Source organism: Anser anser (genome assembly GCF_964211835.1).
Source record: "Anser anser genome assembly, chromosome: 11".
NCBI classification, from domain to species: domain Eukaryota; kingdom Metazoa; phylum Chordata; class Aves; order Anseriformes; family Anatidae; genus Anser; species Anser anser.
Window position 1 is genome coordinate 8144288 of NC_139732.1, and position 26093 is coordinate 8170380.

The 26093-nt window shown below is 33.8% G+C and overlaps 1 protein-coding gene across 9 annotated transcripts in view; it reads right to left on the minus strand.

Moving 5' to 3' along the window:
• The window catches only part of RPGRIP1L (RPGRIP1 like), a 75159-nt gene that overhangs the window by 35740 nt on the left and 13326 nt on the right, over positions 1-26093 (minus strand). For 6 of the 9 annotated variants that reach the window (XM_083852078.1, XM_083852074.1, XM_083852073.1 and 3 more), the window contains exons 7-17: positions 21574-21679; positions 17045-17191; positions 15829-15902; positions 11636-11775; positions 7745-7851; positions 7450-7500; positions 6120-6299; positions 5339-5456; positions 3957-4409; positions 3162-3313; positions 517-883 (exon numbers count right to left, since the gene is read on the minus strand). In XM_083852078.1, the coding sequence (XP_083708204.1) occupies positions 517-883; positions 3162-3313; positions 3957-4409; positions 5339-5456; positions 6120-6299; positions 7450-7500; positions 7745-7851; positions 11636-11775; positions 15829-15902; positions 17045-17191; positions 21574-21679 (1895 nt within the window). The remainder of the gene's footprint in view (positions 1-516; positions 884-3161; positions 3314-3956; positions 4410-5338; positions 5457-6119; positions 6300-7449; positions 7501-7744; positions 7852-11635; positions 11776-15828; positions 15903-17044; positions 17192-21573; positions 21680-26093) is intronic. The other 3 variants (XM_083852079.1, XM_083852076.1, XM_083852081.1) reach the window with 1 other exon arrangement.

Below are 26093 nucleotides of genomic sequence, written 5' to 3' on the forward strand. Positions count from 1 at the left end.
AAATGAATGTTCAGATAGCTGGCTTCTCTGAAATTAATTTTCTCTTTTACTTTTTAGTTTTTAAAGAAAACTCTACTATTGCCACCCTTCTTGTAAGATACAGGATTCATTGCAGTTTATGGATAACCACAACAAACACCCACCAATTTAGTATTTTTGTTAGAAACTGCAACAATCCTGGAACATTCTGTTAGTACTGTCTTAGTAAGCAAAAGAGATATTTGAAGCTTCTTCTCTCCTTTGCTCTTTTCTTTCTCTAATGTTTGCAGTTTAATGGTTATATTAAAAAAATCATTCATCCATTTCCAAGTTCTGTCACAGATTTTTCTTTAGCCATGAGTAACACTGTGATGCAAAATTTATTTCCAAGATTTCATTGGACTTTAAAATTCTGTCAGACAAGAGGAGCAGATGAATGACAAGGGTTTTTCTTTCATTTGGTTCTTAAAGAGATTTAAAAGAGATATGAAACAGGAAGTGAGGATTTTGTTGTGTTTAAAGAGGTCAAATTCTTACCTGAAATAGATCTGTCATGTGCTAAAGAAATAAGAGGCACACTGGCTTTCCCTAAATAATCACCTTCTTCTGTTTCACCATCATCAAATACATAAAATGTTAAGGATTCTGATTTTAGATATCGGTCTAAATCTGCATTCATTGGCACTTGGAAACACATATGGTCATCTATTTGTGGGTTGTTGCTGCTAGGAATGATGGGAGTATCATGGTCTGCAAAATCAAAAAACTTGTAGACAACATATGGATTTGGCTGAAGATGTTTTTTTCGGGACTGTAGACTGTTACAACATTTTATTGTAATGTGGAGTTCATTTAAATTGCCATCTGTTGAAGTGCTGACTTGGGCAGTTCTGAGTATCTGCTGCTTTAAATGAAAAAGAAGTGGAATTAAAAACATTAGAATTCTTATAGTGGAGCACTCTAAGAAATTTATAAATAGAACAAATAACTTATTTGGATGACACTCCAACTACTGTTTAACTTTCTATGACAAAATCTTACTTGTTCTATAAATACAACTATGTCTCTTCTGGTATAAGGAAATAAAAGTTTAAACCTTTCAGGTCTGTGATTATTTACCTTATTCTTCTAAAACTAAGATCTACTTGTCATGTGATCATCCATAAAGCAGTTAAGTTTTAAGAGTGATTCATAACCAGTGCAGCTTTAAAGTTCCAGATTCTGACCTTGGCAGCTATTCTGTGTCGAGATATAATTTTTATAACTGCAGTCCCTTTTATTTACACTTTTCAATAATTAAAATTGCACTGCAGATTTCTCTTATTTTTTTCCTTCTAAATCTTTATCTACATAAAGAATTCACAAAAAATAGAAATCAGTATGTGAAAAGCAATAATAAATGTTTGAAGTCGAATAAGGAAGTTGGTAAACTGGGAAATTAATTTTAATAAAAATTAAGGAATAACAAGAAAACAAATAATATGATTATGTTAAAGTAGTAATCCCCATCTTTATCTATCTCAAAGGGCTACTTTCTTTTGCTGTAATGTGTCACAGCTATTTTCATCCATTGTACATAATTATCTTGCTTTTGGAAGGCAGAGTTCTGTCTTCTGGTATATGGAGAAACACCTATCAACTGAATTTTGTGTGATAAAACGTTGTATATTTTGATTAAATAATCCACACTGAAATTGGTAGAGACAGCCACCCTGACAATTTAATATTGTCCTGAATATGCAACCTTAAGACTATTACTTCTAGATACACACAGAACTGGAAAAAATAAAAATTAAAAAAAAAGTCTTCATAGCAGTTTGTGTACAGTTCATGTTTCCATGACTTCTGCCACTACACAGGACAGAAAATTTTATATATATGTTTAACTAGTGAAAGCCTAAATTTTGGAACATACAACTGAAGCTACTTGTGCAGCTGCAGACTCAAAGAATCCCTAACATAATGTAACCATCTGGGCTATAGCTACATGACTTTTGTTTCCGCCATGACACATTTTTAATAACTGCAGTGTTTCAAACAGCTCTTTAGAAACAGTTATTCATTTCTGACGGTTCTCCTATTTTCTCCTTTATAATCAGTGTATTTCAGTTGCCATGTTTGAATTTGCAATTGTACAATAATTACAACAAAACACTCTGTTCCACATGCCTTACCTTTCATCTGTGTTTGGACTAGTAACACAGCTAGAAATAACAACATAAAAAATAGAGAACACTACATACAAGATTTTGGCATTTAACAACACCCAGATTTTATGAGTTAGTTAAAAATACCTTTGATTCTTCCAAAATCAGATTTAAAGCAAATGTTACAGTGCTATCAAACTCAATATTTCTCTGAAAATACTTACACTGACTCTTAACAGAATTTGTACACCAAACGTACTTCTCAAATTACATTTTGGAATCAGTTGGGATTCTGGTATAATATAAGTTTACATTATGGTATAATATAAAACAATGAAGTTACTCCGAACTTAAAGTAATTTTAACAGCTATAAATAACAAAAATTACCCATTAGGTCTGGAGTGTTTTAATATATACAATTCAACATAGTTGATAGTAGTTTTTATTTCCTAAACCAATTACTAAAGATAGCTGAAAGTCCATTCTTTTTCCTGCCTGTGACCCTTCTCTAAACATGACTATAAACTGCTTTATATTGTCAGAATTGTCTTGTTTAGCTAAAAAAATAAAAAATAAAAAGGAAAAAGTGAAGTAATGTCATAACACTCAAACATTAAGAACCTTTAGACTTTTCTAGACAACTGTTTCACCCGTAATAGTGATCTAAGGCCTGGCTGGTCTAACATTCCTGAATGTTCTACTAGAATGAAATGTTAACAAAATTTGACACTTGTAGGTTAAGAAAATACAATACAATTTAATTACATCATCATTTCAAATGTTCTAGTGACCAAGTCAGTAAAAATAAATAACTGAAGTTTAAGACTTTGCCAGTTCAGCAAAACTGTAATTCAACTGGTTCTGTATCTCTTTATATGAAAAACACGTCATTCAATTGCTAAAGATATTTTACAGTTCAAGAACATTTAACTTCCTCAACCTTGAGCACATCAAAAGTTGAAATAAACTATTCCAACTGAAAAAATAATTTTAAACATTGCATCCGAAACTATGAAGTACAAAACTAAACATACCTGGGATGATTGTTCATTTTCCCTAAAACTGGATGTTATATACCCCAGAGCCTTAGACCTCTCTTTGTAAAGACTAATAGCTTGATCCATAGGAACTCGTAATCTGATCCAGTATTCTACAGTACCATAATTTTGGATGTTTCCTTTGATTCCTAAGGAATAAATACATATGGGATCACATTAATCTTCAACATTAGAGTACTTAAGTCAAACACAAATGCTAGGACATGCCACAAATTAAGTATCATTCATTTTGTGACTATGCATCACAGCAGTGTTTGTGACACGAGATCTGCAGTTTATTTTAGAGCCATGAACAACGCAACTCTTCTGGCTCTACATGAATGACCTAAAAAATGAAGCATGACAGTTTTTTCTTTCTGCTACCTGCAGTACTTACTGTCCATGCCAACTTCGTTATTCTAATCTCTGAGGAAAATAAAGCTTAGGACAGTTTTATATGTCAATAGTTGGAAATGTTCCACCAAGTGGTAAGCAGTTTAAATTACTGGCAAAAATAGCTCTTTAGAATGGTTTGTTGAAATGTATTTTTGACACACTGACACAAGCAGACAGCTAGTGGCCTCTTTATGGGTAAAATTGCACCTGTACAAGCTTTCCCACAACTGTTGGTAGAATCGCCAGAACGTACTGCACATCCAACAGGAAATATCATGTTGTATAAACCATTTTTTCTTCTTTTGAAATAGCAATATGTGAATTAATTGTTGGCCAAATACACATTATTTGTCACTTAATGAGTATTCTGTTTGGTGATGGTGGTATGTTGATTACCAACTAAAACTGCTGTGCTGTAGATCTTCCCGTTCTTTTCCAGGATTTCATGGAGCTTCAGTTGGCATGTAGCAACTGTTTTATAATCTGTGCCGTACGCATGATGAACCTCAAGTGTGATACTGTTTCTCTGTATGTAGTGCAAGAAGCAGTCATCAACCTGTACAAGATACTGAGAAGTGAAGTCGTATAATGGGTTTTGTCCACGCACTACTGGGGTTGTTTGAAGTTCAAAGTCATAGAATGCGTAAGTACAAAAACTTGCAGGCTCATGGTCACCAAAAGCATGCACAGCTGCAGAAGAGAAGATCACTCTGCTGATATGAATTTCAAAAAGATTCTCTCCTCTTTCTAAAAGTAAAGTTTCATCAAATTCATCCACCGAATCACCTGGCAGTATTTTTGGTCTGGATTTGTGCTGTTTAGTACCATAAACAACATCTCTTAGTTGAGCTGCAATAAATAAAACAGAAATAATTTATGCCTGAAAAGAGAGGAAAAAGCATAATACTATTACAGGAGTGAGGTTACTTTCTTAAAGGTGTTACCAAAAAAGAAATTACATGCTTAAAATCATACATCTATGGCTTGTTTAGCCCTCTGACATCGAGAATACCTCCACAATGGAGCTACTTCAGAATAACTAAAAATAGACACATTAATAACATTATGTTAAAATTAATAACAATTAAAAAGCAAAAAATGCAGAAGCCTTATGTAATGATCAAAACAAGTATTACTATGCTAAAATGTAGGGGGCACTTAAGATGCATACTTTTGTAGGGTTAAACTAAATAAAGTTATATTGCTTGCCAGGGAAAGAAAGAAGAGTATGTGCTTACAGAATTAAGACATAAATCATCATGCAGTCCTTTAGTACATGGGATGCAACTTGAAGACAAAACATGAATCTTGTTATGACATTAGGCTTTTTAAATTATCCTGTTTCAGGATTTCTATGCACCATGTTACACACTGAAGCCATTAAAATAGTATTTTAAATTCATTAGTTTGAAATATTCTGCATTTACATTATGCCACGACTTTGGGATTTTTAGCAACATACAAAATGACTGTGTAATTATTGGACAGCGAAATAAAAAGTTGACCATAAATATATGATTTATTAAAAGAAAAAGAAATCAAAGCTTGGCTAGTTTTATTCAGCAAGGGTTGCAGCACAAACTGCTCTGTTGAATTTTTCTTGATTAGTAACTAACATTTAAGTCAATGAAACACCACGTAGATAATGTGTCATTAAAGATCTGACCTTTCTACTAGTCTTAAGAATGAAAAGATATTTCTTCCGAAGAACAAAATTACAATAACAATTTGAAGTAGATAAACTACAAAAAATTGAAGAAAATAGATTTCAAAAATACCTTCTAGTTTTCTGATGCGTGCAGCCCTAATATCAAGAAGATGGACATACTTTTCCAGTTTTAACTCGTAGTCTTTCTGTAGACTTTCCATCTTGTGTGTCACAACTTCAACTTCAGTCTGAAAAAAAATTGCATGGAAGAAGGGCCATTGAGGCCTGTCTGCATTGATATTACACATGCTTTTGGCTACAAAGAGAAAATGTAGTTAAATTTGAGAAAGAGCATTTAGAGTATGCAAAAATAGCAATTTTTAATTCAGCAACAGAGATCAATTCATTTCAGCAAAATTAAAAATCCTTATTAAATAAAACTGACTAGCTATTCCTTCAGGACAATGTTTTAATGTGTTTTGTTGTTGTTGTTGTTTTCCCAATGATTGCATTATTTTACAATCAGATTGATTGAAAGACAAGCCAAAATATAATCTGCAATAAGCCAACATGAGAGAAAGCAGAGTGTTGTGCAAAAGGAAGCTTATATGATAACTACACTTACTATTTTGCCTGTGAAGATGTGATAAGAGCTCAGAAATAATCCCAAGAAGGCATGCGTTTGACGTTTCTAATCAGGGTGAGTTAAAAGACTGAAGTTACAGTCATTCAGATTATTGCAACATTAACACATCTTAGGTTAGGTTACTTATAAAACTGACTGCCTTTGTTGATGAATTTGCAAGCCTTAATTACGACTTCATTTCTTCCTGAAGGAAAATAAGTTCCAGTGCTACAAATGTTAAAATGTTATTATCAAGATATTTTCCACTGTGTGCGGAGTTTAGTACCTGGTAATCTTTGTTAATTTTATGCTGTACAATTAACATATTCCTCGTCTTTTCAAGTTCTTGCACTGTTTCTGCATGTGTTAATTGCAGCTCCCTCATCGAGCGTTCCAAATCTTTATTGATATCATCATCTACTTTTTCCAAAAACATAAGGTCCCCATTCTTCTGCTGCTTTCGAACCTGGAGCAAATTTGAAAAGTTACTTGAACAAACTTTTGCAAAATATCTGGATGTTTCTGTGCTTGATTAAATACAACATCGGAATACAATTTTGAGACAAGAATAAGAGTAAGCACAACTTCGCAAACTTTGAGCACATGATAACAACAAATAGGAATGACACAGACCCGTAACTGTCCGGATTGTATTTATTAATGTAATCTCATGGTCATTAGGAACCAATTCAAATGTATGAGATATTCAGAAGCAATCACTCTTCTCAATCCATTAAAAATATGAAATCCTTAATATATTTGCCTTTTATATAATTAATAACCCTGTTTCACTGAATGCCCCAAACCTGAATTATTCCCAAGTCTACATTACTTCTGTTACTAATACTTGGGTTTTAATTTCGATTTTTTTCTTTACTTTTTTTTTCATTATCGTTATAGAATTAATATTTGCATTTAAGTAGAATAAAGACTCTACTGATAGTAAACACTGCAAATTACAGTAAACACACATTTATGAAAAATTAAATGCAAATCATCAGAATATTGGAAGCTTAAAGCACACATTTCTTCCTCCCCCGACTTCATTTTCAATTTTTATGTAAACAATAAAACTACAGCTTACATGCAAGAGGAAAAAAAGAAGAAAACTTTTACTGGAAATTTTCTATTTCTGTTTTAGCAAATGCAGAGAGGTTGCTAAGTAGTTAACTAAGAGGTTGCTCTAACATATTCTGAGATTACAGGCTTAGAGTATGCTCTCTTAGAGAATTAAAAAACAAACATGTTTTTCTTATCAACATTACAGGAAGAACTAGATGCTGTGATAACTGACTGAGAAAAAGCAAGTTTTTTTGGTTTTGTTTTTTAAAAAATGATGCTTATGAATCAGGTTTAAATCACTTTTGATGTTATAATGAGTTATCTACATAACTCTAGATTTCATCCTGGCAATTTTCAATTTTTTTTTTATCTTCCCTTCTGCTTCTCTGTAGCTGAAAAATGAGAAATACACATGCTTGAAGCATGAACTACTGCAAAATAATCCAGCTCTTGAAAATTCAAAGCACTGTGTAGAAAACATCTAATAGTAAACCAAGAGTTTATATATATATATATATATATATATATATATATAAAAATTCTTTCTAAGTTACCTTTATAAGCAAGAGAGCTTCATGGAGTTCTGTCACATCAACATCACTTTCCTGAAACAGAAATACTCAATGAAAAGGTGATATCAGATGTGAATGAATATTGAAGAATTATATTCAGAGTAACAAGATGCATTCTCACTAGACATGACATTGTGCTTGATATCATGAATAAAACGATGCTGTTATATTTCTGTATTTCTGTATTCTTTTACTTTCAAGAACTACTTGCACTATGCATAAAACATAGGATTCTTAGTCATTTTCTGAAAAAAAAAAAAAAAAAGAGAGATTTCACCTTGGTCAAACATTTCATGTGATTTTTCAGTTCATCTAGTTGTTGCTTATTTTCCAGATAGCATATCTGCAGGTCTTTGTTCTCTTGCATCAGCTTTTCCTTTTGGTCTTAACATAGAGAAATAACAAAATATTCTGCTTAATTTAACATAATCATAAAAATTATAAGCTTACCTTTTCGTATTATCTTATGTGTAAAAACTTCATTGAAAAATATAGAATCTCATTTATTTTTTACAGGGAAATCATTAGTATTAACCAACAGGAGGGGGGGGATACGAACCTGGTCTTTGATCTGATAGATGTGTATAGACAAAAAAAACCAAAGCATTCTTTCATTAAAACTGAACCTACAGCATCAAAAATCTACACTCTAAGTATGGCTTCTCTGGGTTTCTTCTTTTGGGGCAGGTGTGGGGAAAGAACATAGAAGATACAAAACTTTTGTCAGCCTGAACGACTAAACACCATTAAACTTCTCAGTTGAAGGCTGAAGAGACTTCTCACGAATGCCTAGCTGCATCCACTATGGCATCTCAAGAGCTTCAAGGAGAAATTTGTCTCATGAGAGAAAAAAACCTCAAGGATTAGACCAAAAAATGTAGTTAAAACTTACTTTCTTCCACACGGAAAAGTTTTAAAAGCAAGTTCATCTCAAAAGCACTGAACTTTCTTTGGAACAAATGTACTCTCTCCTATCCACTCTCCTCCCCCAGCCAAACTCCTTATTCTCTTGACAACGTTTTTCTTATTTTTTTCTGTGCTTTTTTCAAAGTCCCAAAGCTGTATTCTTATGCAATGCACTTAAATACGGTGAATTCATATTCTAGGTCAGAATGATACAAATGTTAACTGTCAACCTGAATTGCAAGTATTAGGTTTTCTAATTTCCATCTGCTCTAGTGGGATTTGATGGGTAGAACATTACATACAAAGTTGAGAATATATTCTTCTGCTTTCAACAGAATAGTCCACAGTATCATTTTAATGCTGGAATCTTTTCTGTTGACCCTCGGGGCATAATGCACAGCTTTGCTACTTTTTACAGAATAGCTTTTCAGTTTTGAGGATTGAACTCAGTAAAACACAGGTGGCTGAGATTTTAGTCTCAAGGGTTTGGGCATGTTTCTAAAACTGACATCAGGTTAGTTTTAATTTTGCAGAGTTTATATATAAATGACATCTTCACTGGAAGTGAATCATCTGTAATACCATTGCTCCTACACACAGTAGCCTTACTCATATATCTGTTGAGACTCCGCAAGAGTCACTTTCAATTCAAACACATACTAACCAATAAGGTTTTAATTCTCTGCAGTCATGAGAAAAATGTAATGTATTTGTACAACTGAACTGAAGAAAATATAGTAAGAAACTTTAAGGGCTAAAAATTTAAAAGCAAATAAGAAAACAAAGTAAGCCTTGTGATTTTTTCTTGGTGGTGCTGGGGAGGGAGGGGCAGAGGGGTGAGAGTTGCGAGGGAGAGGAGGAAGACTTTGATAAAAGATTGTGAAACACTTGTCAGCTATTGAGACTTGTCGACTCTTCCATTCCAAATAATATACTCAGAAGACCTACATCTTTTTCTTCCCCATGGTGGGGGGTGAGGTGTGTAGAAAAAGGGTCCCTCATGCTGATGTTGCTTTTTATCCCTGCAATATAAACCGAGATCTGAGCTGGCACTTTTACCAGGAATGAGGAGACAAGATAACCCTCTTCTGGTACTCCTATCTCATCGCATGAATTTTCCAACACAAGCAGAAAGCTCAGTCCATTCTTTTTCTCAGATCAACCCCAGTGAAGCTTTTGCAGATATTTCTAATATCTATTCACACTTGCTGCTTAAGAAGTCAACTTCAAAACTGTAATTGCTGTAGAAAGGAAACTAGCTTCATCAGAGCTTCTAGAAAACACCCAGAAAAAAATAATATGAATTTATTTCATGCAGCAGATGACTTTCAAGCTGTTGAATCGTGCTCAGCTAAAAAATGCAGACTTGAAGCTGGACAACACTGGTTTTAGGTTAAACACAACAAAGTAATAGCATATGATGTGCATAAAGGGCACCATATATCACAAATTCAGAGGTAACGTGAAGCTGTATAACAATAAGGAAAAAATGAGGTGGAAAAGTATCCTAGCAAACGCTTAAAAGTGACCAAAGTCAATCCTAGCAACATCAACATCATATTCCTCCCAAAGGAGGACTCCATAGACTGATGACTTAAGGTGTTATCCTCTCCAGTAATTCAAATCTACTGTTAGATCCAGAGGAGCAATACAGAAGTAAGTATAACTTGGAGAGGGAACAAAAATGTAGGAAGTGGGCACACATGTGTTACAATCCAATTATATTATTATTGAAGCTTTTTTCTGTACAGCAGTACTCTAACTGCATTATTATTCTTCTGCTTTTGTGATAACCAGAGTAGACTAACCATCAAGATTTCTATTACACTAACAATAAAATACTGGATTGTAGCTGTATGTGTCAGGTGCATTAATAAACGAGATTTTCAGTATAACAATAGGGCTATCTATTCTGATTAATCCAGCTGAAGTATGAAGTCATAAGGACATAAACAGATTCTGTGGGTGAGATCAGGAAGCCAGCAGAGAATGCTCTCTAACAACAAGACAGATGAAGAGCTGCATTCTGTCGAGTTGATCACAGATAGGATGTCCTTTGGGAAACTGGGAAGAGAAACTTCCTGATGCAGTTTCTACAAACCAAATGAGGTAATTTCAACAGCTCTTTCAACCAAAACAGGCCAAACTCTCAATCCCCTACTTGCCTAGGATTGCCTTCTGGATTAGCCCATGGAATAAAACTGGAACTGTATTTATGCTGAAGGGTGTGTAGTGTTTTTTTGTTTGTTTGTTTGTTTCTAGGTTTTATGGACAAACACTACCTAGAGAGTGCAATACATTTTTTACTCTTATTTCACGTCATTTTTTACTGACAGAGAGTAAGTATTTGTCCATTAAGACAACTTAGGGCTAATTTTTGCAAATTGTTGCTGTAATCTAATAAGATATTTAAATATTTTATTTGGTATTTGAAGTTAGTAGAACTACTCAATCTTAATGTTAAACACATGCTGAACTTGAATCATAATCATCATAATTATTTACAAGTCGACCCACTTCATTCTATTAGATTGTTCACAGAAGCATGCTACCTTTTAAAAATACACATTTGAAGAAACAACCACAAAAATATTTAGTTTACTTGCTGCCCGTGCTCTTTATGTAATTTTTTTTTTGTCGGCACAGTATATCATGGTATTGAGATAAAGGTGGCAAGGTGCTGAAGTTTCACTGAGAAGTTGTTCTACACCAGGGGAAAAACACATATGAAATTATCTGTTGAGAAGATTAGAACAAAACCGTATTATTGTATATGTTTACAGCTGTAAGTAAAAATGTGTGTGCACTGAAAATACAAAAAAAAATCTGAATTCACAAAGTTGAAAGGCAATTAATCATCTTCAGGTGCCTATACAGGTTTTACATACCTTTGTGCAGTAAGTGAAATTAGAGTAGTAGCATACAATTTGAAAGGGACTGTCAGATGGTCTTGTTGTCTGTTTAAGAACTTGTAATTTAGAGAAAAGGAAAAATACAGAATAAAGGGTAAATATTCACCCAACAGTTGGAGAATTAATGCAACTGGAGTTATAGGATCTTCATTCAGCACATAACCTGTAGTGGGTCAGTTTTTGTACTTAATAACTAGTCATTACTTACGCGCATTATTCATTGTACTCTTAAAGGACAGCTTTGAAATCACTGCCACCACATGAACCACACTTTTCTGCGGAATATACCCAAACTCCAACATCGGAGAAACTCACATCATAAGAAAATGATTATTATTTCAGAATTGTACCTCTTTCTACTTTGATCTTGTCAAGGATTTCATTTTTGTCTGCTAAATCAGATTTGATAGCACTTTCTAGTTTAGCAATTTGCAGTTTCAGTTGCTCTTCCTTTAATTTCCATTGCTGTTCGTGGGTCACACTGAAGACACTGCAATAAAACATGTGGCATGTGAAAAACTTTTAGAGATCAACTTCAACAGAAAATAATAAAGAAGAAAGCTTTTAGTGGCACAGAGACCACTGTCATCATGTCTTAGGAATTAAGTAAACATATGCTGGTCTGCTGCTGTTGAAACCAAGGCGCCTTTCTCAGGCTGCGGTTAAAAAAACATGAAAGAGTCTGTGGGATGAGCAAAGGAACTGGCCTTAATTTAGAGCTCCAAAGTCAGAAAAGTTGGCAGCATGCAACATTTGTGGGACTAGAAAAGGAATTCAGATGCATATCCCAGAGTAATCCACAACTCCAAACCTCAGCAACTGACAACTGACAAAACCATTCTTTCCGCATACAAAACCTCTTAATGCAGAGAACTGGGATCACCCACCTGATTTCTTTTAAATCTGTGAAAGATGCAGAGCCTAAAGTCAGCTGCCTGTTCAAAGAAACGTTGACCACAAAGTGACAACAGTTTTCTCATACTGTAAAACAACAATTCTGATACTGATTAAGAAGCACATAAGAAATCTTTCTCCTGCTTTAAGAAATAAAAAACGGATTTGGGTAAAGAAACTAGAGTAACTATTTTTCCTGTAACACATTATTTACTTGTAAACTACCAATCTGAGTGCAGTACGGATGGCATGGACACAGAATCAGAACTGCTGAAACCACAACAAAATGTGCAACTCAGTTTGAAATAGAAGTAAGAACATTAAATAATTTACAGTACAATTCACAGTAGTTAAAAGGACAAAGCGATGCAATGTGTTTTCCTATAATTTATACAGTGAGTACTATGGTGTTCATATTATTATTATTCACTAGTTACATTCTTAATGACTGGAAAGATATCCTTCATCTTAACCAGTCACAAACCAGTTTATTCACTTCTGTATTTCCTGAAAAACCAGAAATGGTAGTTAACAAACGAGTCAGTCCCTCAACTATGTACTTTGGTGAAGGTCACTGATTAAAAAAGTAACTTTTATTTTTGTACATCTTCTGATACATACCTTTCTATCCATCTATCTATCACACACACACACACAAAAAAAAAGCCACATAGGAAAGAAGGAAAGAAATAGGGTAGAAGGGATGGCCCAAATAGATGGCACACTGTACATGCTGACTGAAGAGAATTGCCTGTTTTGATGGCTATGATTATATAAAGTGGTTATAAGTATGTACAAGTGAATTTACACCTAATATATTTGAAGAACGACCTGAAGATTAAAGAAAAAAATATTCTATCATGGATTATTGACTCTGACATATTTGGTAAGAGTTTATATTCTTGATTTGCAATCTTCATAAAAACAGTATCAACTCTCTGAATTTTCTTTTTCTCATCCTGTATCTGATCTAATCTATTTATACAGTTCTGTAAGCACATACCATCTTATAGGGTGATAATGTATCTTTTACAGCATGAATTTAACTAATGCTTCTAGGTCCTACAGTAACATATACTTCACTCTGCTGTGCCATAATTTTGAAGATAATGCAGCAAATGTAATGCACTGAACCCACAATCACATCGATAATATTGCATTGCTACAGAAGAGACAGCGTGCTCTACAGTTGCTTAGACTTAACATGCTTCAAAGTTGGATTGGCTCCGATAAAGAAAGAATATATCTTTGCACGACAAGATATAAAATACACTTAGTTTTCACACTTACGAAAAGGTTTCCAAATTGTAATGACCATGATGTCTAGTTGTATGTGCATTCACTATCTTTAGGCACAATTATTTCACATAAATTATTTCACATGCAGCTACACATCATTTCAGTCTTAAAAAAAAACTATAATGGAAGAAAAATCATTAACAGCTGTTATGATAGTAATTCAGAATTTAGATACTGAAATGAAGAGCAATTTAGGCAACAGGTTTTATCCAAACCTATATACTGAAAATGCTTTTAACAGACTGAATTGAGTCCACTCCTGCCTCTTTCCTCCTTCAAATTTTAAGATTACTTTTACTTGAATTCATGTGGAATTTCTTTCACATTCGCTGTATTTCACTGGAGTCAGAGACATCTGGGTAGCTATAAATGGTCAACCACATCTGGCACCATTTCCTTTGGAGGGAGTTTAAGCATTGCTAGATTTGCATTACAAGGTCATATGAAAACAATTCCTCCAAATCTTTTATCCAAACGAATTGTTTTCTTGGATACTGACTACATAATAAGAGTCAACTGACAAATTCATACTTGTTCTTTGTAAACTTTTCAGATCCAATTCTCAGCCTTGGCTTTGGCAAAATTCCCATCAACTCTGAAGGGAATTTCCAATAGAATGACATTCTTAAGGAAAGGGTTTATGCCTTTTCCTTTCCTCAGGAAAAAAAAAAGTTATTAATAATCTGTCACCTGCAGACACTGGCCTATCCACTGCTAGCAACAGGTAGGCTGCAGTAAGCTCACGTTGTTCAAATGAGCAACAGAAAAAGCTGGCCATTAAACAGTAGAAATAACGAAATGATCTCTTTCTCTTTCTAATTTCTTGTTATCTATATGCTACCATGGAATGATAAAGCGTAAATCAAAGTTTAAATAGAGTATATGATAAGAAAATTTTAGGGAAAAAAAGCCATATTGAAGATCACTGGGTTATGAGAGAATCACATTTAAATTCCTTATTTAAACATCTTTATAAATTATCTCAATATAATTTAAACAGAACAGAAAAATTAAAGACAGGATTATAATTGATATATTTATTATGAATTATTTCTTTGTGTAATGCTATAGGAGAAAAATCATAAAAATGATTATAACATCAGACTTCAGAGGAATCTGTAAGAAACTGAAGCAAGCGACAACTGACCAACCTCCCCTATGCACAACTAAATACCGTGATTATACAACTGTTGCAGCTCATATTCTTAAAATAATTTAAGCTACATGTACTCATATTTGTTTTGCTAATATAACGCCTAATTTCACAATAGAAAGTACAAAAAGTATCATAAATATAAGAATCCCATAAACAACATTTGATATCGCTCATATTGTGTTTACTGGTTGTTGTTTTTTTTTTTTTGAGAGACATCACACTGACAAACCAAACAAAGATTAAGAGGAGAAATTTTGACATGAAAAAAAGAATTCAAGCCTTTTTACCTACTTTCATAGTTAAATTTCTAGGAAATTTCTAACCCTCTTCAGCGTAAGAGGCCACATGGCTTTACAATATACAAAAAGTTCATTTCAAGGTCATTATTTCCTTGATAGTTGATTACAACAAGAATATTAATTATATCTTTTTTGTACCAGGGAATTTCTGAATCTCATCTTGCAATGCATTTCCATTTTCACTATAAGCAGCAGTTACACCAATACAATTTATTATGTATAGGAATCTTCAAAAAAGCTTACATTAGCCTACGCAAAAACTCTGAGCAGAATCAGCACAAGCAAAATGGTAACCATTACTAAAACAAACAAACTACCTGTCAAAAATAAACATTGAAGAAGCTGTCAAATATCAGACTTTAGATCCACTCAGAAGCACTGGAAGAACTTACACAAACAGACCAACAGACCAAAGAACCCCTCTTCCCTAGATAAAATAAAATAAATTAATCCTGAAGAAGTTTGTCTCTTAGATTTATCCTTCTTTCAACAGGAACCACCCCCCCCAAAAAAAAACAAACAAACAAAAACAAAAACAACCACTATTAAAAATTCACATGGGAACCTCTCAGCTTCATTTTCAAAATAAAGTTATTTCTACTTACATTTTAATTATAATTTTTTTTCAAAGTGATGTACTATCTCAAGAGTATTAGAGCAACAATGGAAGCTGCTCCATTTCAACAGAAGAGATGAAATACAGGCAAAACACCTTAAATGTTTCCATATACACTTACCGATATTAGGAATTATAGTATGAATATATTTGAATGTTTATACACTCAACATGCATATGCACATGCATATACACCCAGCCTACGAAGATCTAAACAGGACACAGAATCCCATTTTACATTTAAAGAAAACATTTAAAGATTTACATTTGAATATTTACCTGTTATACAGCTTATCATAGTTTTCCCTCAAGAGTTCCTTCTCTTTTTCTAGATCATTTATTCTTTCTTGTAACTAAAATGAAGAAAATTTCAAGCACAAAAAATAGTAAACAAATAGCAAATAGAAAATTATAATAAATTTATAAAGATGATTACTTAATACTTTGTAGGCATTCTCAAGAAGACTTCTATTTGTTCTTTTCATGCAACAGTCTCTTAGAAGTTACAAAATAACACTTTTTCATCACATTATATAATTTGGCCAAGACAGGCTTTTTCATGTGGTATATATGAAATTGAGACTAATGTATGTGAACTGAGGAAAAAGAGTATATAATTATATTGCCTTATGTGAAAAAAATAATCTATAGCATTAAAAATGTTTAATTCAGTTTTGCTCATTAATGGCTGCAATATATAAACATTGTTTTTACTGACCACACAGAGGCAACAAGTTCTTGTTTTCAAAATATACAATAAAGAAAGATATGTTTTTAAAGATACAAGATATACCCTATATGCATTACAACACTGCAAAGGTGTAATATCCATTAGCTTGATTCATATAAAATGCATTCAAAACAGGTAAATGTAGTGGTAAAACTAAGGTTGCTACAAAGTATAAGAAAAAACACCTAAGTTTGTACACACTCTCCTTATATACAGAATAGAATGAGGAATAAAACACTTGGTTTTTGGCCCTGTATCTGGGTGACTGCTGGCAATGGTACTTGCCTCTGGAATCCACTAGAAAAAGAAATAGAAGTGACTGATTTGAACTGTCACGTAAGATGTAATACTATGCTTTACCATGACTAAATCAGGTTAAAGTAACACTACAGAAATAGCAAAATAGGATCAATAAATCAAGTATTAAGATTGTTTCTGCTTAACACACTACTTGTTTAGTATCAGAATCCAAGTGAAATCCTATGCTCTTCCTCAAGCATTATCCAAACAGGGGTGGAATGATTATGTAGTGTGGGGGCCAGGTACGGTTCATGATTCCATGAAATGCAAGCAGCAACCACAGGATTTTCTCTTTAATGGGAAAACTGTGTGTATCTCCAAGTGAGTCTTCTAAACATGTTTGAAAGGTCTGTTCACATCTCAGCAATGAAAAGATACCCATCCCATCCTTAATTTAGATAACATTTTCCCTTATCTATATGTACTACCTAAACCAGATTCTAGCTCTCTTGGACACAATCTCACCTCCTCTGTCCTTTGCTTGGAAATAGTCACTGCTTGCAGTTCTTTTTCAAGATTCAGGCACTTCAACCGTTCTTCTTTAAGCTGTAGATTCAGCTCATCACCTTTTGCTATTAAAGCATCATGGCTAGCCTTCAGGTTCCTTTGGTTCTATGAAAAGAAAAAGAAGAAAAATTGGGACGGGGGAGTGGAGTGGGCAGGGGAGAAGATCACTCTTAGTAGAACGTTACAACATTGCATATGCTATCAGTGATCTTTCCTGGCAGCAGTTAATAGATATTCTCAATGTGGTCAACAGGAGACACTCTTGACTAAGCAACTGAAAAGAAAATTTCATTACACATGGCCAGGAGAAGGTGGCATTCTTGTTGCTCTCATGAACGTTAAACCCTCAGTTCAGTCATAATGAAAAGGACCAAGAAATACATCTGTTAAGCAATTAAAAGATTTTGCTGTGGTTACAGTGGTTAGACATGCTGACCAAAAACACTGCAGTAGCAAGCAGAAATGAATGTTGACCACAGTTATGTTAATCACAGAACTTGCCACAGCTCTGTTAACCCTTAACTGTAGATATATAATTGTTTCATAATCCTAACACGCTAGGTTGTATTTTCCTGCTAGCAGTAATTTAATAAGGGAATTATGATTTCTTTTACATTTTAATTTACTTCAATGGATTATGTTAAGGCTTATTTAACCAATTTTAATATTAAATGGAGGATGCTGATAGAACCCCTACTTCCAGAATATTAGTTAATATTATACTGTCTGCATTCTGCATGCTTTAATAATGCCTCATTAAGAAATTCAATGTAAAACACATTCAATGTATGACTTGAAACAAACAACCTAAAAGCCAATCTCCTGTTTAATAAAGTGATTATATGGCAATTTATATGTCCAATAGATGTATGAGTATAGACAACATTTAATGATTATAGACAGAAAAAAAACCATTAGTTTCATGATTTCCTTATAACATTCCTAGGAGGTAATTAAATGGAGAAACTTCATGTGAATCCTGTGCAAATTGTTCAGGTTCATACAAAGTATAAACACTGTAGAAAAAAACCACAAAAACACAGAAAACCCAGTCACCAACTTGATCTTCAGCCCCTCGGATCTCATTTCTCTGTAAGAAAAATCTTATCGAGAATAATATTACCAGTCTTATTTCAGAGAGATAGTGATGTATATTACTCATTAATTTTTATCATCCTTCTTCAGCACTCCCTCTTGCTGTGAACTGTATTTCAGTCACTTCAAAAAATGGCACCTTAAAAGTCAGTCTTACACTTCTTTCATTCCTGTCCAAATTTCTTCTTTTCTTCCTCGAAATCACAAGCCTTGCAGTCTCTAACCTTTCCAATTGTCCAAGTGAATTCATCTTCTCTTTGCCATCCCTCAACTTCAAATTTTCCACAAGTTCTTTTCCTTTTTAATGACTTGTATCATTTCTACCCACTACATGAAGAAAAAAAATCCCATGCCTTGGCAAAGCTGCCTTTCACAGATGATTTCACCCTTATCTCTTTCCTTGATTTCCCAAACAGTTGAAAACAAATTCAAGAATCAAGGCCTTGATTTCACCTTCTAACTGATCCTCAGTCTCTCCCAGGCAGTCCTCAAGGTATTTATATTATTGAAACTTCTCATTAACAGTCCTAAAAATGTCCTCCTGTAAAATCTCCTTGCTTCAACTTCCTTCCAGTCCTTCAGCATCTCTGTGACTCTCCTCATGGTTTTCCGTCAACTTTCTTCATGAACTTTAGGGGAACCATAACTCCCCTTTCCTTCACGCCCCAGTACATTCTTTCCTAAAGGTATTCAATACCTGATTGTTCTTTCAACGCTTTTTTCCATCATGCCAAAATTGCTTTCTATCCATTCTCCCTTAAAATATCCCAAGACTCAGGTCATGGCAACAAATGGGTTGATGATTGTAGTTTAAGGTTTCTAGTCTAAAACTGTGTTTCTTAGGGAAACATGCCTCAACACGAAATAGCTCCTTTACCGAAAATGAAAATATACCTTCTAGAAATACTGTACAAATAAACACAAACACTATTACATTTGTGAAATATTTGTACTGGTTATCCATGAGAACTAACTCTTTACAGTATTTACAATTTTAGTGGCATAGATTAGCATACCCCATATTACAAATCATGAAATCCTGGAATGTTCAGCCTGTAATTATATAAATATGACAATGGAATCAAATATTTAATCCAAATAGTTTCAGGGTCCTTTGTTCTTCTACGCAGATTCCAAAATTCCTTCATTCAACTGGCTACATTGAAATTCTTGAACAACAAAACAAGCCTGTAAATGTTTGCTCCTGTAAGATCGTTTTAAATATCATTTAATGGAACAGGATTATAGGCTCTTATCATTCCACGGCTTCACAACTTTTGGGCTGACTCAAGTTCAATGGCAAACGGAGGCATTACAAATGTTTCAACTCGTATAAGCCAAAGTAAACCATAATGAACTCAAAGTCATGAAAATTGTAACATAAAACAAACAAAAACATTGCTCTGTCAATAAGCATTTAAGTGACATCTGAAGTAGAAATTTTAGATTTTACAGTTATTTGTGTTTAGCAGAGGCACATTTCAAACACTCAAACGATTGGAAATGGGAAAACCGTTGTATCCATTATCCTGTAAAAATATGATGAGACAGAACACTCTAATTCTTTCCAAAAATGCAGCTTTCACTGTGAATATTAGAAACAATGTCTTCAAATACCAGTTTGAATCTCAGGCATCTGTTTCTATTCAGCTGCTGCCAAGAGAAGCACAAGAACTTGCTGTTTGCTGTATATTATCAAGAAGTCGCAAATGATTTAGAATGGAAGTTTACATATCATTTTCTGTTTAAGAACACAAAAAGCTATGTGAAACCTGCCTCCCTTGGAGTTTACATTCTACATAGTTCATTCTGTGTAAAAATAGATTGGAACTACTAACAGAACTGCTTTGGCAAAGAAGATATTAGACTGGGGGGAAAGAAGCACAGAGGTAGAAGCAGAAAGACAGGAAAAGAGGAAGGGAGCAAACATCAAATGACAGAAGTCTTGTTTATCACGGACAGGAAGAAGCAGGAACTGGCAATAAGAGTTCTTTGCAGAAAAAAATATATGAACAAAGAAGCCATAACTTACAACCGTAGAACATAGCCATAGAGCACAGAAGGTATGGAGAGGAAGGGTTAAAATAGGAGACAAAGGTACAATTGAGAGAAACGTGGACTGTAGGCAGCCTCCAATCCAGAAGGAGTAAGGAAGGCACACAAATAGTCTTCTTGAGTTCTTCCTGGGCAGGAGTGTGACCAAGGTTAGGATCCATACTTTAATTATTTTAAAATAAATAAAGACCCTTATTTTAAGTGTGATAATCCTGCCTCAAGATCTTAGAATTGCACTAGGCATGAAAGATTTCTTTCTTGGGTTTTTACAACTCTTATGAAATGCTGCTAGGGAGATACAACCACACTGTTTGTTATTTAATCTTATTTATTTATTTAATTCTGTATTATATATCAGTAACTAAGCAGTTTCAATTCAAAATTTACTTAACTTAAACTTTTAAAAAGTCACTTCAATTCCCATAGTTTCCCACTTTGAATCTTAATTTTTCCTTGAATTGAAAGTACAAAGAAATTGTGGATCCATAAACAACAGTTAAAGAAACATTACTAAATTAAAAGAAAAAGAAATAGCAATTTACAGTAAGAAAAATATAATTTGCTTCCAGTGAATTAAGTTATAACAATCTCAGATACAATCATACACCTTGCAAATAACAAGGACGTCTTGTGCTTCCACTTCATAAGGCTGAGTTACTTTATTCAGCTCAGTTGCATGCAGGATTCTTACTCACAGGAACTCTTTGGTTGTTATTGTACTGCCTTTATTTGCAAGCATACATCGTTCTCCCAGTACGTATGGGACGAAGCAGAAAAGCGCTGTATCAATAAAACCTATGCATAATCTGCCATACAGTTGCATGTTCTGGTGACCTTTTTTTTTTTTTTTAAATAAATCTGGTGATAAAGAACATCTCTCACTTAAAGTAACCCTCTAAAATAGTTTCCATGAATTTATGAATACAAGTCCTAAGCTCAGAACTCTGAACAGCCAAATCTCCAAATGGGTTACGGTACCCCTTCCTTAGGGAATCGGGAATATGTTTAAATCAAATAATAAATTTCTAATTAAATCAAAGCCCTCTTTGTAAATGATCATGCATCTCTTTAGACAGCCAAACAACTGAGGACATAATCTAACCCAAATCTGCCTGGAATACTTTTGCAGATCTTCAAGATCTGCTACAAAATTCTGTAAGAAATTTTAAGAATAAAAAACCCTACACATCTGAAGTAGTTTGGGTGTAATGGATAGTGCGTTTCATTTTCTTGTATTCAGCACTGACTTTGAATCAAGAACCGTGCATATTTATTTTCAATTTACACATGCGTATGTGATGAGAGTAACGGAATGTTACTGACCAAATCCTAATTACCTCTTGAAGCTGGAGAAGTTTTCCTTCCATTGCTGAAAGTGCATTGCTTTTCTCAACCAGCTGTTTACGGACCTTGATCATTTCCACATTGTCCCGGATGTTTAGCCTTCAAAATTGTATTAAAGAGAAATATACCATGAGCTTAAAGATACAGAATAAGTTCTTTTATTATTTTTGTCTTGGAAAGTTGAATAGACATGTTTGTTGTATCGTATCATACTGCATATTACATATATACAGGAAAACAATCCGATACTTACAGAGATCATTTGTTTTCCAATCACTTCTTTCCCACCCTCCAAAGAATCTGGTACCAGTACATTACCATTTTATGGAGCTTTCTCTTACAGTTTAAACCTAACAAATATTGCTATGACTTAGCAATTTACACTGGTAGCACCTAAAGAATGGTATTCAAACAAGTAGCACATTAACTACATGAAAATCAATTAATATCCACATAGATTTTCTATTTCAGTACAATTCTAAGATTAATTTGAGAATGCACTGTTTACTAGAAAGGCAGTTTAAAATGATTTGAAATTTAAATAAGTATTTGTTTCTGGTGTTTTCCTTCAGTAAGTCAAAGTAGATCCTGTTACTTTTGCAGTTTCTTCAAGTACAGGAAGAGAAACCATTTCTGATTTATATTAATATAAAGTCAGAATAAATCTTTAGCATTTTAAAGGTAATTTCTCTTCCAATATTTATCTGTTTTAGGCATGTTGGAGGAATTGTCACAATGCCATGCTGGACCAAAAAAATGGACTACAAAGCTTACACATCTGTAAACCAGCTGAGAATGTGAAATACTTTCCTCTTATTCTTTAAAATATCAAAGCCTATTGTGTTTTGGCATTGCCCAGTTAATTGTCCTTACACAAAAGATAAACACACAAACCTGCGATGTTCCCCAAGAAACAGCCCTAACACAACGCTAAGACAATCATATGTCTAAAACATGTTATCTACATAAATTAAAGTTGTGGTGAGTATAGACAGCAGCACTGTCTCATGCTAGCTATTTAAAAGCTAATGTAGTGGCACGTTTTTATTAATCTTGTTCCACACATCAAACAAAAGGTTCCAATGTCTTCAAAGGCTTTTGCCTTGACTTTTCTTCCCCCTTCATTTTTAGCAGGGGGCTTTTTTTTTTTCTCCTTTTTAAGTAGAAAAAGGAGCAGATGATAGTGAAATTTATGATGTACAGATGTAAACCCCATGGCTCCTGACAATCAACATTAACTATTTTTTCAACAGTGAATGAAACACTACTTGATTTAAACAGGCTTTGGGTACTGATATATCAAGTAAATTATTCAAATTCAGAAGTAAAAAATTGCTTTTTAGAATCACAGAATATCCTAAATTGGAAGGGATCCACAAGGATCATCAGGTCCAACTCCTTTTATTGCGATCAGTTCAATTCTTGCAATTATATCAGTATTTATTCCATGAAAGTACATGACAAGGAACATGCTACTTAAGAACAAAATCACTTCAGATTTTGTGGAAAAGGCAAAGTTAATTGAGGAAGATTACTTTGATTTTCTATAAATAAAGTCACAAAATAGTAGAACAGAAGAGAAATTGATTATCTATACAACTTTCTCCTTCCCAGGTAGCTGATGTATTCTGCTCCCCGAACATCTTTCTAGGTTTTCTAAAGGAGCTTAAAAATAGGGGTTATATACAGTTTTGATTTAAAAGGTAGCACTACCTTTCTCTTATATAGGTAATATTTTGCTTAAAAAAAAACAAAATTCTCTACAAGAATAAAGTTGTACTAAGACAGCTCATTCAGTATTTTCTCCACTGCCCCAAAAGCCTAAAATTCTGCTGCAGAACCTGAAGACATGGAGGTAGACCTGCAGCAGAAGTTCAAAAAAGAAAAAGAACTAGTGCCCCTTTTGAGGCAACACCTTGAATCAATGTGCATACTGATTTAGCTCTAGCATGCCTTCTGCCACAAGTGCAGAAATAAGGAACATAAAAACTCGATCCTTCCACTCTAGACCTCATCTTAAAGCTGGATTAAAAGCCTGAAAGTGAAGTTAAGAGAAAGTGACTCTTTAAAAAGCTACGAATTTTGTTTGGGGTTAATGTCTGAAGTACAGTAAAGAGACGATCTCTTTTCCAGGCCTCTATCCTTTGGATTAAAAGAATAGAGTGGGGTCCCAATAATGGCCTGGGGACCAGCTGTGTGGAAATGGGGGACTGATAGCAACCTTCAGCAGAAGGAAACAATTAAGGAAAGGATCTTGACCTGCACTGTACAAATTTATGCCAGTAATTCCCAGATGGCTAAGCTAATAAAATTAAGGCCTAATTAAACCACATCTCTTGCATCTTGTCTTTACTTCCATATGAACAGCACACGGATACAAAACTAAGACTGCTCTTAGAGAGTCCTGACTGTTCTATCAACTGGGATCAGTGGCTCTCAACTTTCTCCTATTCACATTCAAAACAAGAAAAACAAACAATTACAAAAGTATCACCACTATACTTTTCAGGATCACTTAGCCTCTATTTGGCAAAACAAGCAAAAAGTTTCTAGGCTCATAGTTTTCAATAACAACTATGCCACAGGCCAATTTATGACTCTCAAACACAGAAATAAAGAACACAACATCAATATGCAGTACTCTTATTTTACAATGCTTAGGAAGTAATACAATTATGTTGATTTACATTATGTTCTTTCCCTTACCTTTTATCCCTAAAAGGAAGTCAAACATAAAGGAAGAAAAAAAATTACCTTTTAGTAACACTTTTACATTGTAACTGATAGTATATTTGCAATAAGCAAAACATTAACAGGGCATTGATACCTCTAGCATATATTATGTTCAGATTATTTAAATAATTATATAGAAGTCTACATTTGTTTGCCTGGCTAAAGAGCTAACTACAAATGATAAAAACATGATCTTCAGGAAAATATGTTAAGCATGAGAAATCGCATAATGAAATACAAATTCAGGTTGTTTTTGTTGCTGTTGTTTTTGTTTGTTTCTTTTTTTAATATTAGTAATGACTTAGAAAAGTCATATACATGTTGTACTCTCTCATCACAATATAAATGCACTGAGGCTAACGTTCCACTTTTTTGTCTGAGACTGCAAACACAGAAGTCATGAGTATGTCAGATATGATACTCCTGTCCAGAAATCCAGAAATGTAGCAAGTCTAACTCCAAAGGCATGCTGCAGCAAAAAAAAAAAAAAAATGCAAAAGGAATGAAAAACTGATTCACAAATAAGCTTTTTCACACACACAAAAAAAAGTAAAGAAAAAAAGGCAAAAATCTAAAAACCAGAAACATATGCAAATACCAAATACCTGTTTCACAAGTGCATATCTGGGGTGGTTTTAAAAATGACTTTTTGAAAGTACCATGAAGAATGAGTTATTTAAAGCTAGCTGCTTGCAGAATGTGATTATTTAGACAATGTTTTAACTTGCATGCTGTGTATCATAGACATAAAACCATGAGATTATTATGGTTTTGGCCATCTTTAAATTAAAAGCACTCAAGCTAAATGCAGTTGAATTTTGTACGTAAGAAAATGTTTAGTCTAAAATCCACAAGCCAAGTTTCCCCCTCAAGTCAGAATCGTATGTTCCTGAAGCAATCCCCAAACAATCTCTAATGAAATACTGAAATAAAGACTGACTGCAGATGTGTAACAATAATCAACTCGAGTTGTACACTACAAAACAGCTAAACTCTGTTATGTAATTCTTCTGTAATAATATAGAAATGGTAGTCAATGTTGGATGAGCAAAGATAGCTTTAGAGTATTACTGGATTTCTTGTGCTTATAGGGCTCAGAATAACTAGTACCTCCTTCCCTTACCACTGATGGATCAATGAATATTAACTGTGGCTGCTTCACTACTTGGAAACTCCTTCAGTTATTTAAATCACAACAATTCCATAATAATGTAGTGGAATAAAGTATGTTTTCCTAAAGTTCGAAAGTGACATAAATAAGCTTCACCAATCTTCACGTAGTATGTCCTTTTGGCACCTCACAGTTCCTAAATAAGTGCAACAGATTAACTCTCTTTGGGGAGTAACATACATACAAAGGAATACACAAGGAAAAACTGCCAACTGTACTAAAATTCAAAGTCATAGGCTACAAAGACAAAATAACATGACCTTATCAGTCACCCACATTTCCAGTGTTCACACAGCAGTATTCCAATATTGATAATATCTTCTATGCTGATGCAAAGAATATTAGAAATATGAACTACCAAGAGTATATAAATGCATTTGTCTAGTCAATCAACTAATGCAGACTCAACATAAAATTTTCAAAAAAGATAGATAGTGAAAATAGAATCATAAAACGGTTTGGGTTGGAAGGGACCTTAAAGCTCATCTAATTTCAACCCTCCTGCCATTGGCAGGGACGCCTTCCACTAGACAAGGTTGCTCAAAAATCTCCTAAAGATAATCATAAGCATAGGTACTTATGATTACAGTTAAGCTTAAAGAGAAAAGC